General features: G+C 40.7%; 1 protein-coding gene across 19 annotated transcripts in view; it reads right to left on the reverse strand.

The window, feature by feature from the left end:
• The window catches only part of ptprdb (protein tyrosine phosphatase receptor type Db), a 249,671-nt gene that overhangs the window by 13,086 nt on the left and 223,557 nt on the right, over positions 1–13,028 (reverse strand). For all 19 annotated transcript variants that reach the window (XM_041784696.1, XM_041784693.1, XM_041784688.1 and 16 more), the window contains 5 exons: positions 11,803–11,926; positions 9,290–9,465; positions 6,258–6,377; positions 3,382–3,536; positions 1,486–1,771 (listed from right to left, as the gene is read on the reverse strand). In XM_041784696.1, the coding sequence (XP_041640630.1) occupies positions 1,486–1,771; positions 3,382–3,536; positions 6,258–6,377; positions 9,290–9,465; positions 11,803–11,926 (861 nt within the window). The remainder of the gene's footprint in view (positions 1–1,485; positions 1,772–3,381; positions 3,537–6,257; positions 6,378–9,289; positions 9,466–11,802; positions 11,927–13,028) is intronic.

Below are 13,028 nucleotides of genomic sequence, written 5' to 3' on the forward strand. Positions count from 1 at the left end.
CAGAAATCCTTGTAACAAACTTCTGAAATGTTACTAAAGTACAAATTACTTACTTTAATCAGACCTCTTCTTATTCAACATAGAATCAGATTAATAGCAAATTTATAACAACTTTACCCATCCCAAATAAAAGAAAATAAAAACATACAGTAACTCTTTCCCCTTCCTTTATTGTATAATATATGCAGATTACTGTTTGAATGTTTAGAGACTTAAATTATGTTATAACTCCAGAATAAATTTCACACCATGTAACAGCATGTTTTGAATGACTTAGACTTACTAATATCCATGGAAACAAGAATGAACACTTGTTATATAATATAATGAATACTTTTATTGAAACTGCAGGAAGCTGCCAGATTTATTCATCAGGGCGTTATGAATCAGGACATATATTCATTAGTTTTGTTGTCAATATACTTACCCTTTACGCTGTCATCTCAGTTTAAACATGAATAAGCAAATCAGTGAATTATTGTCAAAATGTTTGTTTGCATTATCAACACTGCAGCATGTCCTGGTGTTAAAACTAAGTCAAGCACAAGCTTCATGTTCTAATGTGGGCTGCATTTCATTTTATTTCAAGGAATTGCTCTAGATCTGGGCATGCAGATGGGATAGTGGCTAGGTCGTGGCCCCGTGTATGTGGACAGCCCCTTTCCTGCATGTCGTTCCCCACTCCCTCATCCCTGTTGCCGATGCTATTCACTGTCCTATCTCTATCAATAAAGGCATAAAAAGACCAAAAAAAATCTTAAAAAAAAAAAGAAAATAATGCAGGCAAGGTCATAGGACATAAAACCATATGAAGCAATCTCATTTAAGAAGCAAAAGGCCATGTTTCTTCAACAACCTCCTTAATCTTCTTTGACTGTACTTTTGCCAATTGATCTTAATCTAGTCACGAGGACACAATATTGGAAAAGCAAATATGAAGTTGGTGCCAGTAGAAGCTTAGCCTCGCATGAAGACAGGTATTAATGAGAATCTGCCAGCACTGGGCTGTCAAATAGAATTAAATCCACCCACTAATAACTCCAACGCTCATTAAATCACACATTTTATGGCTGAACACTCTTTTGGGCAGGTGTAGTGACTTTCTTAAGTCTATACTGGTCAGACTGACAACTCAACACTAGAAATTTAATAATGCTTAACAAGACATAGACTAACAAACACACTTGGGAAATCCAAGAGTTTTACTTTCAACCTTAGTGAGTGTTTGATATTCTTGACTATCTTAAGACACCGTTTCATGAGGTCAGAGTTTGAGGGTATATAAAGTATCTATGGGACCAAGTTCAAGGAAACTATTGGGTAGTTGACCCTGCTGTTTAGCCTTCTGTGTGGCGAAGCACAGAAAAAGGGAACATTTTAGTCATCCATCAGTTTTTAGATGACCTACTGGTGTAAGATTGTAAAATCATTAGCCAGTTGTACTGAATTTTACAATCTCCAAGGGACATAATTATTCCTCCTCACCTTGAACTCCAGCTCCATGCCGGTGACATTCTCCCCCGGTTCAATCTGCGTCAGCCTCTGAATGTAGGAGTACAGGTTCCTCGCAGGGACCTCGGTGTTCCCACAGGTCACAGCCTCCAGCAGTGCATCATGGATGAAGATGTACTGGTCCTCCGTCTGAACCATATAGTTCCTCTGGGAGCGCATCAGCGTAACATGGCCGTAGATGTCAATGGTCTTTTCATGCTTGATTCGCTCCGTCATGGCATCGATGACAATGAAGCAGCCGGTGCGGCCAACTCCAGCGCTGAAACGTTATTGAAAACAAGGGGAACAGATGGTGATTATCTCAGAGAACCTGGGGTCTGAATCATTGCACTAATAATTTTCCTGACTGTGTGCTGAGTGAGTCCTCATACCTGCCACAAATCTAGCCCTACTGCCAATTATCGCAGCGCCTGCACTTACATCAACTAAGTATCACAAAGATGCCAGCCAGCAATTTCTCCAACAAAGGACGTAAAAATTGACATCAGCGATGAGTCAGCATCAGCGTCTGACTGGCATTAGGCAGATATGCTCTCCTATCGACACACAATCCAGAAATATAATACATTTGGCTGCCCACCCAAACACTTCACATTTCTGCTGCGCTGGTACCAAAAAGGTGAAACACACTGACCTAGCAAGTTTCTGCAAGTGAATAAAAACCTCTCTCTATGGTTAAATTTATATCAGCATGTATGCGTGCGCACTAATGTGTGAGCTCAGGTGGAATGAGATTTGGTCCATTGTCTGATACAGGGGCTGGTTGATATGTTAAGGCACATTATGATGGAGTCTTGCCGGGATAATTAAATTTGACTGATAATCCTGTTAGATACTCCATCTGACTGCTACGGAAGATTAGGAAGAGCTCCTCTGCTGCCAACCTTTTCACCCCCCTTCCTCGTCTCCCTCGCCTCTTTATCTTCACTCTAAGTACCCATCCAACACTCTCACACCAGCCCTGCCACTTTTTCACTCTCACATTTGTACGCTTTTTTTCCAACTTCATTTTCCCTCCACCTTTCCTTTTCTTTAATTTATCATTTCCATTCACCGTGTCCTGGGTTTGACCTCACCTTCTCTCTCATTCTGCACGTACCTCCTCCTCTAACTCCCCGTCCCTTGCTAACTCTCCCTCTCAATCATCTCTCAATCCTCCTTTTCTTTCATTCTCTCTCCTCCTTTCACATCTATACCTCACTAATTCTTCCTCCCCGGAGCTTCGGCTCCATATTCCCTCTGCTACCCTCCATCTTCTTCTCTGCTTTGCTCCGTGGTATGAGCAAATAGCAGCTTCTTCCCAGCTCTGGAGCTCGACACTGTGCCAAGACTGTAATGACAAGTTTTCAGAATCTTCCTCCAACCAAGGCATGAGCCTCCTGCTGCACAGAGAGCAGCTAATTTGAATATAAACTTATGAACTTAGATCTACCAGAAACCTCAATGGTAAATAATCAACACTGGGAGCTTCTCATGGAGAATAGGGGTCAGTATGGTAGCTGTTAAATGCGATTGCTGTTGTTAAACCTTGGGGAGGATGGAGGAATGTGGGTGTTCGAGCCAGAAGCAATGGTTTGGGGTTTGTATAATAGCAGGTCAATCTCTTTTCAGGTCAGGACCTGTGAATGATTTTACACCAGTGCTCTTGGACTAAGGGAGATTTTCATGGACTCCCAGGATTTTAGAAAATTATGCTGCCAAGTAAAACCCAAAATAACACACAAGTGTTTCATGCAAGAACACACAAAATCAAGCGCTAAAAGTGTTTTCTCTTAGGTCAGCAAACACTGGGTTCTCTTCCTTGATGATTTTATAAATCATAGGAACCAAACCGATCAGAAAACATGACAAACACACACATATACACACCTGCAATGGACAATCATTGGTCCCGCGTCGGGAGGGTTGCAGGCCTTCACCCTGCGTAGGAAGGCCAGGAAGGGGGTGGGGTGTTCAGGCACCCCGTGGTCCGGCCAGGCTGTAAACTGAAAGTGACGAACCTCACGCTTCTCATTGGAGCCGCTCTGGTAAGGCAGACAGGCAAGAGAATTAGAGGAAAATCTGGTAGATGATCATATTAATGTTTATGAAGTTGTGTAACCTGCTGAATTATGTCAACTGCTGGACAAATCAAGAAGGTTAGTGCACCCTTTACTTTCTCTTTGATGAGCAAACAATTTCAGACCATTCTGTAAAGATTGAAAGACTTGGTGGGACTTTGGGTTGCCTTTTTGTCTTTAGATATAATGAAGATATAATATACACTGCCTGGCCAAAAAAAAGGTCACCACCTGGATTTAACTAAGCAAATAGGTATGAGCCTCCTATTGGATAATTACTGCATGGGCTTTCAGCTGGCAACAAGTTATTTAACCCCAGCTGATGCAATGAGTAACTTCTCATTTCTTAAAAAAATGAATTTTTTCTTCCCTAATGGCACGGGTATATTCCAAGATGACAATGCCAGGATTCATCGGGCTCAAATTGTGAAAGAGTGGTTCAGGGAGCATGAGACATCATTTTCACACAGGGATTGGCCACCACAGAGTCCAGACCTTAACCCCATTGAGAATCTTTGGGATGTGCTGGAGAAGGCTTTGCGCAGTGGTCAGACTCTCCCATCAACAATATTAAAATTTATACAACACTGGATGGAAATAAATCTTGTGACATTGTAGAATCTTATCAAAACAATGCAACAACGATTGCGTGCTGTAATCAAAGCTAAAGGCGGTCCTACGGAATATTAGAGTGTGTGACCTTTTTGTGGTGGTGACTTTTTTTTTTTGGCCAGGCAGTGTTTATAATAGATATAATGGAGACTGGAATATGTTGCTTCAATAAGACACCTGAAAAGAACCGCCATCCTTTATGATCTTGTTTTTTTTATCATATTATATAGGAAGTTCTCATTTTCTTTCAATCAAACCTCTAGAGTGACTACTGAGTAAAGTATGATTCCTGGTACCAGTACTTTAATAGAAATGTTGATTAAAATAATGGAGATTTCATGAAAAATCTCAAAATAGGGACTGACCCCAAAGAGCTTTTATATCTATAAAGCTTGTTTTACTCCATATTTGTATGCATTGTATCCTTTGATCCTTTTCATTGCCCTCGCCCTGTCAGTGGTACTCAGCTTTAGGTCCATTTAATCTTGCTCAGGATCTAGCTAAAAAATACAGAGTATAACTACTTTGAAAAAGGGCCCAGTAAGTCCAGTACTTAAATAATGGCATTATTTAAAGGCATGGGTTAATATTTTTCAGTATTTTCAGCAGCAGGATTGAGTCTGAGGTATTGTTCCAAAATAAACTACCTAGCCTGTGTTCATGGTACTGCAGGAACATATGTGATGTGTTAAATTGCACTTTATTGATCTACAGTGCATTTAGAAAGTATTCAGACCTGCTTCACTTTTTTTCAATTTTGTTATGTTGCAGTCTAATGCTACAGTTGAAAACAATTCTCATTATTCTACACAGTACCCCATAATGACAAAGTGAAAACTGAATTTTTTAGTTTTTTTTTTGGGGGGGGGGGGGTTATGAAAAACACATAAAAGTCCACTTTGAGTTTGCAAAAAACTCCATGTGAGCCCAAGCAGACTTTCATGTGCTTTGGACTTAGGAGAGGCTTCTCTCAAGCCACTTTGCCATAAGCCCAGATCAGTGGAGGGCTGAAGTGATGTTTTACCATCTGGAACTTTGTCCCATCTCCACACAGGATCTCTGGAGCTCAGTCAGAGTGACCATCGGGTTCTTGGTCACCTCTCTTATTAAGGCCCTTCTCCCCACATTGCTCAGTTTAAATAATTTGTCGCTATGCATCACAGCACGTAAGTTCAAATCATCACTTGTCACTCTAACTTTTACTGCATTGGTTCCTGGGGTCTGGGAGGGTGCCAGTGATTTCCAGGGGTTGCAAGGGTCCTACCTGCTCTGAAGTTGTTAAAATTAGCTCTCCTTATACTATCTAAAGGTGTTATATAACACTTATGAATAGTTCATACAATTATATTTTGGGTAAGAACACTTCTGTTTTGGGCAATTTTGTTTGAATTTAAATGATAAAAACAAATCAAATTGATGTATATTTTCAACAGCAATCTATCACTGTCTTTGTGTGTGGTCCTGGGTGGCCTTAGCTCTTCTTAGATATGAGTAGGGGGCTCAGTGGAAAAAGGTTGAGAACCACTGATTTATTACATAGTAGCGCTCATAATTCTGTATAATTCACTTTATTTCTTTGGCTATCAGTTAAATATACCTCTCATTTCATTAATTTAATCTATTCTTATTTTTCTTTTTCTTTGTGCCTTTAGTTGTAACACCTTAATTTCATTTTCGGAATAATAAAAAGTAATCTTAACTTGAAAACATAGAATATCCCCTGATTTATCAACCAGAAAGAATGATAAATTCTGCAAACAAGCTGGAGACAAAGTTGATAAAAGCATGCTTTTCTAGTTAAAAAATATCAATACAAAAAAAACAAAACTTTTGTGTTTCTTTTTTAATCCTATTGAAAGAAAAACAAATAAATAAATAAGTAAAAATGATCCCCCTCTATTGTCATACAGATACACGTCAGGTTGGGTCACAAACAGTGATAAGGGCAGCTTGTACAAACAGTGACATGGGCACAGAGCACAGCACTAACCCACAAACTGGTATGCATAAATATTTCAAAAGATCAATACACGCACCCGACCCGCTTTCGCCCCAGTGCACATGTCATGTTACCTTGTAGAGAGCGAAGGTCCTGACAGAGTAGGTGGCCAGCTCCACTGTGTCCAGTAGAGTGACCTGGATGAGGCCGTAGGTCTCTGTGCCCCGTGTTGGCCAGTACTGATCACACTTCACCTACAAGGGCGTAAAAGGAAGAGGCTATAAGTGGTGCAGAGTGGTTTGCTTATGTCTGTGCACATCTTTGTAACGGGAGAGAAAGAGAAGGCTGACTTGTGTTCTCATGTAAAAAGCCAAAAGAAGAAGGGGAGTGTTGAAGCAGATCAGTGAGAGCAAAATAAAGACAGTAATATTCTGGAAATATGCGCATATAGCTGCAACTCTGCATGTGAGAGGGGTTTAGTGAGTGTGAAGGGTGAAGAGTGACAGAGAGAAAGAGAGACAGGGTGGAAAGAGATGTCTGCTGGAGTGTTGCACAAGTCGATTCAAATTTCAAAATACTGTGCGGTGTTAGACCCCCATAGGTTGGCGGGCTCCACAAAAGATCCACCACAGAGCAGTACAAGCTGAGTAAACCCTTAAGTTCAACACCTGAACATCGTCCTACTTACGATCCTTACAAATCCCGTCAAAACTACACCTTGCACTCCAAATCCCAGCACCCACTGACCCTCAAAACACCTTGAGTTCCCTCTTATAGGGCTGTCATATTTGTAGTTCTCTGAGACCACAGAGGAAGGAGGAATAAAAAAAATCCCAGAGGAGCAGGATGAGGGGAGAAGGAGGAGGGCCTTGGCAGAATCAGGCCAAACCAAACGTTATGTGCTGATCCCTCCAGTCCTCACATCAAAGACAGCAGGGAGCTCAGCTCAGCTCGCTCTGCATTCCACTGCTCCAGACTGGGGATTATGCGTTTTGGCCCAGGACGTTCAGGCTGTAATTACCGCTTTCCTTACTGTTGTTTTCCCACCAGAGTTCGAGACACTGTGGGGACAGGAGCGGTCGTCCATGTAGGGGGGCCCAGACCCTCACCAGACGCCTCATGTAAAGACTATATAATCATTGCTGTTCCTATATGGGCCAACAGTATCAATATATGGTTTGATTAGTGCTAAAAGGGAGAACGTTGGCAAGATTCCCACAGAGGGACCATCTGTGATCATTTTTGTCGTTAATACGTAAACACATAATGGCACAATGTTGAGAGGTGTTAAATGAGATTAAATCATTTTCTCTGACAAGCAGCCCACTACTCCCCCAACAGACGATACAGAGGTAGTGGGCTGACAATAAACAGCTAAATTCAGTGTTTTTGTTGTATAATAATACGACGACTACATTGAATTTGCAGAATTTAAAGCTGAGCAGTCGTTAGTCAATGTATTGTGTTTATGAGATGGTGGCAATCTTCTGCTATCAATTAGACTCTTTGTAGCCTTTCACTCTGTAGTGATTCTGCAGAGCAAATGTTCATAAATCTCCACAGGAGCCGGGTGAATGAATGTCTCTTTTTAAACGGCTACATCCACCACTGCATAGCCACCAGACAGAAAAATAGAAAAACAGTTGTGGGTGTGATCATGCAAACTTTAGACACCAATGAGCACTGTTCTGAGCTGCAGCGGTAACCATAAATCCCATTTTCAGACCGAGTTAACTATGAGTGCCTTGTGGTGAGCTGAAAACAATTCTGCATTCTTGCTCGATGCACAGAAATAAGGGGGCAGGGGTGGGGGACAGCAGAAAAAGGTAGCAGTAGATGGGGTGGGGAGGGGGGTAAGGAGTAAAAAACCGTGTGAGGTGAGGTTGCATTTTCAAAGGGATTAGCAAAGGAGAGAAAGAGAGGTCTTGCCTTAGAGAAGAAATAAGAGGGCATCTGAGGGTCAAACAGACACAACAGAGACAGTTGGAAAAAAGTTGAAAAGGAAGCAGAGGTTTTTTTTACACAGGACACAGGTTAATAGGAAAAGAAGCACAGATGAGAGGAAAGGATCATTTTCTCAACAGGGTTTTGGACATAATTGGTTAGCGCTTAATCATGATTCACACCTCGAGCCATTCTTGTTCATTTTATTCCAACATGACACTCTCATTACATTGAGTTTTTACTCAAGCGCATATTCTATTAACAACAGCAAAATGCCTCGAAGCTAAATGATTTTCCAATTCATTAACTAACCTCAATTTAGCTATAATTCCCCCAGATCATGCTCACCATTCTCCTCTATCATATCCTTTAAACACTATGTTATATTCAGCTACCATATATGCCACATTGTGTTTTTTTTTTTAACCTTTTTTCAGCTTTTCCCTTTGAACTCAGACACTTTAAAGAGCTATGCTGTTTTTCTGTCTAAACCATGCACTATTTTTACTCTACATGACGTGTCATTGCTCTTACTCTTCTGGCCTCTACTTGTCTGTCCTGTTCACTTGAATCCATCTGGACTCTTCTGTCCTTCTACATCCTTAAAAATTAATATCCTGCCCTCCTCACTGCAGCCAACCCAACCATATCCAACCCTTCTCTGTCCTTATTTAACTCTAACCTAACTGATCTTTATCCATTTCACTTTCTAGTGAATCAGGCTCCATCTATTCTGTTTTTCTCTTCTTCATCATCCCACCAATCTGCACCTTTACGATTCATATTTTCTGGTACCTTAGTGCGTTAAAGTCAAACAGTTGTATTTTATTCAGTCTAGTCCAGATCTTTTTCAACTTTTATTATTTTTCCTAATCTTCTTCTGTTTTTCAAGAGCTGCTAAGCTCCAAAATATTTCTCCATAAACTGAATTCTGCTGTAGGCCATTAACTGTACTGTCCAGATTTACCCCTTGGGATGAACAAAGTACAGTCTCCTCTACCACATCATACTCCACAGCATCTACTCCAAACTGTTTTATGTCCTAACTTTCTCTGCTTTTCTACGACCCCTCTATAATTGATCCTACAATACAGATCCGTCATTTATTTCTGTCTTCACTTCCACTACCAAACTATCTTACAGTCTCATAACCTGTCTCAGCTTAATCCCCAAACTGCATCCAACTATAACACCCTAATATTCACCTTGTCTCTTTTCTTACCCTTGACTTTTCTTCTAGCTTTGTCATCATGATGATATTAGCTGTGTGCTGCTCCCAGACCATCCTCCAGAAATCCCCGAAGGTCTCAGGCAGGGATCCCTGAGTGGCGATGTATGCATTCTGACGACGGTAACCGTCGATATAGTTAGCGTTGATGTAGTCACTGCCTGGGACACCTGAAAAAAATAACAGAACAAAATTGAAGAGGGGGATGAATATTGACAGAGTGAGGGAGGAGAGAATAAGCAGAAGGGAATGGGCAGGTTAAACAGATGCAGCTGATTCTGAAATACTCTGGGTCCTGTGTATCTTTACTGCTTCATACTTGTGATAAATTAACCTTGCAAAGTTGATGGATTGCCAGATTTCATGTCTGTCATGAGGTAGATCCATCTTGCAAATATATCCAGTTCATTCAGAGCTGTGCATGCCTGCAACATAATATGATTGGGTCGTAATGAATGTGAGAGACAGAACGTTTGAACAATCACCCTACGATGTTTCATTTTCTTATTTTAACAGTCTATCTGGTATGCCAGCTTAATAAAAAATTATAAATATAAAATGATAAAAATAAACAACACTAGAACTGACAGTTTCTGCACTGATTACACAGGAAAATTCCCTATCCATGTGTTTTCTTTGCAGATGATTCTTATTTGGATTGACTGCAAAATAATCTATATGGATTATTTAAAGTCTACTGAAAGTATGAAAGAAGGTTTATGTCCCAGTAATAAAGGCTGCGGATCATCTGAGGTCACGATGGGGGATTATTATTTTCACAGGGCCAAGAGTTCTTTGGTGTTGGATTGTTCAGCTGTCTTGTTTTATGATAAATGCTAAGACGATCATGGGCCTAATCTCAGTATACTCTGGATGTGTCGCTTTGAATGGCAATATGACTGTAAGGCCTTCTCTGTGTAAGACTCGCCTGACACCGCTCGTCCTGGAGGGGATTGTCTGTGTGTGTATGTTTGTGTGATGCGAGAGACCGTCTGTGTGTGTTTGATTTAGGATCAGTCCTGCTCATCTGGGGCCTAATACCATAATCCCAAAAATCACTGAGTCATAGCTCAAACACGCACACATACACCAAAACAGCAAAGTACACAAACGGACGTACACACGGACGTGAACGCGTGCATTGAGCCGTGACCCGATTCTGCCGAAGTGGGACAGAAAACTCCTTTTGAGTCGTCTGATAGCGGTTTATTCTTAAAACGATAGAAGTCAATGAGCAAACAGAAGGGTCCCAGCAGAAAGAAGCTCCTGAAGCTGATTCTCTCCCTGTGGCTTCTTTTATGGACGCCCCCTCCGTCCTGAATACTCATAAAAGCCAACATACAATCACACGGTGTATATGGGGGTTTATACAACTTACTTTAAATTGGATGAGGACAGACGGTAAGAAGAGCTTCAGCATATGTTTATCAACCTCAGTCTTTAAAAGACAGCTTGGCTAAATGCTTTGATGTGCTACAACTTTATAGCAAGGGACGACAGCAGAAGCACTACGTAGATAAAACGCAGTCACTTGGTGGCTACACTGTCTGCCAGAGAAGCTGTGCTCTGGAGCATGTGTGGAGGAAACTGGGAGCAAAAGAGCATATCTGCACTTCTGCACATCCTGGACATGTGTTTTAAATCTGTAGTGGAGTATGTGTGTGTTTTTGCTCTAGTGTATTTAGACATGCTCAAGAGTATATGCGTTTTCTAAGCTGAAAGAAAGACAGACAGCCAGGGCTCCAGGACAGGCGGGGGCGGAAGGGCTGCTCACACATGCTCTGCCCAGATAAGGCTCATCTGTTTGGGCTTGGCCTCCCACTGCCTCCCTCTCTTCACATCGAAGCTGCCAGTTTCTCTGCCTCAGGTCTTTCCCAGCTGAGGTGGGTGAGCATGCTTGAAAACACACACTGAGAACAAGACTGAGACTATTTTTCCTCCACATTTTAGAGCGTTTAAAAGACTAAATCCAGTCAAATTGGCGCATAATAAAAATATGCTAGTAAATAGGCTATAATTTGCCTCTGTGAGCATTTAATTGGTCAAGTAAGAGGCCGATAAATTGTATGATGGTGTTACACAGTGGGATGGAAGAGCAGTTTGTTTGAATCTTAAATTGATTATTTGAATCACTGATGCAGGAGCAGCGCTGAGTTTAAGCTAAAAAGAAATGAGCATGAAAAACATCTTTGGGCTATTAATATTTCATACCTCATGTTCAGCAGCTCATACATACATACATATAGTCCTGTATTTAAACACACATGGATGTGCTTCCACATTTTTGTGACTCTTGCTGACATACTACTCTCCGAAAAGACCTTAACCAACACAACTACATGCCCAATTTAAAGGCTTGCCCTAACCTTAACCCAGAGACCGAGTCATCAACCTCAAACAGCCTTTTGAGGAGGTGAAAAAACATTCCCTCACTTCCTCAAAATGTCCTCACCCTTAAGTGAGCTCTCACAACACAAGCACACAAACACACTGGCTGTGTTTCTTACCCTCAATGCTGGAGAGTATCACTCTGGAGTGGTCATAGGCGATGACGTTAGCGTAGCGGTTCTTTGGCTTGTTAACCTCCAAGTTAGAGTTCTCCCACGTGAACTGCTGACCGGGGTCGATGGACTGCAAGACGGAGAGGAAAAGGTTAAGTCGAAGACAAGAGAAAATAATTAAAAGACTACACTCATAAATGTTAGCTCTTTCAAATGTTTGAATGCTTTAAAATGTCTTTAAGTTTAAAGCTTTGGTTTGGTTGTGCCATCATGTTTTTTTATTTTAACAGGAGGTCAGTGTCATTTATGATAAAATCTCTCTTTTCTAATTTGAAATGCTGATTAAAATTTTATCTTATTTTGGCATCCACTGTGGCTAAAGAGATACCAATTATTAATATAAATTTTGTAGTCCAATCCAGAAGATGGCATCATGTGACCAAAAGCTTTGGGGTTTTGGAATTATTGCTGCAAATAAGCTCTGCAATGAGAAAAAGTTCTTGACAATTTAATGTTTTGTTTATCAAGATGATCTTCACTGAACAACACTTTTGTAATTTTTGAAGCAAAAATGTAATTAGCAAAACTCAACAGGTACACACACTGGGTTAAAGGTGGACTCGACCTGTTTAACATGATGGTATTTAATGTTCTTGACAAACACTGTAGTGCTAGTATTTTTAAAATCCTATAATGCCTTAGCTTGATTTTTCCACAGCCCTTATTTCACACATCTAACCAAAAACATATTTCTAATAAAAATCCTGTTGACCTAGAGATGTTTGAACTACATGTGCTAAAGAGCTAACACATTTCTGGGTTTTGGAAATCATTGCTGCCACATTATTGTTTAACTTTGCAGAAAGATTGTCGGTGTTGACTTGAATGATCTTGGCCATGTTTTCATGTCAGGACCACTCAGAAAGCAAAGGACCCTCAGAGACCCTCAGCAACCTCTGCATGCATAGTTTAGACTTCTGAGGTTTGCTTTAGCCAGAAGGGCCAAATCTAACATGACTAAGGTAATTTATTCCATCAGCTGTTGGGTATTTAAATAAGCTATATAGTTTTGTACACTATTTTGTTGGGCTCTTTGACTGTTTTGTATCGTATCATCTCACTGACTATCTGTCATGTAGAAATCCATGGGACTTATTTTTAACTTTTTTTTGAAAAATGTATTTCATCATAATGTGAACGACTTGTGTGAACTTCTGTTGGAAACTAAATTG

This window comes from Cheilinus undulatus, linkage group 4, assembly GCF_018320785.1.
Source record: "Cheilinus undulatus linkage group 4, ASM1832078v1, whole genome shotgun sequence".
Lineage (NCBI taxonomy): Eukaryota > Metazoa > Chordata > Actinopteri > Labriformes > Labridae > Cheilinus > Cheilinus undulatus.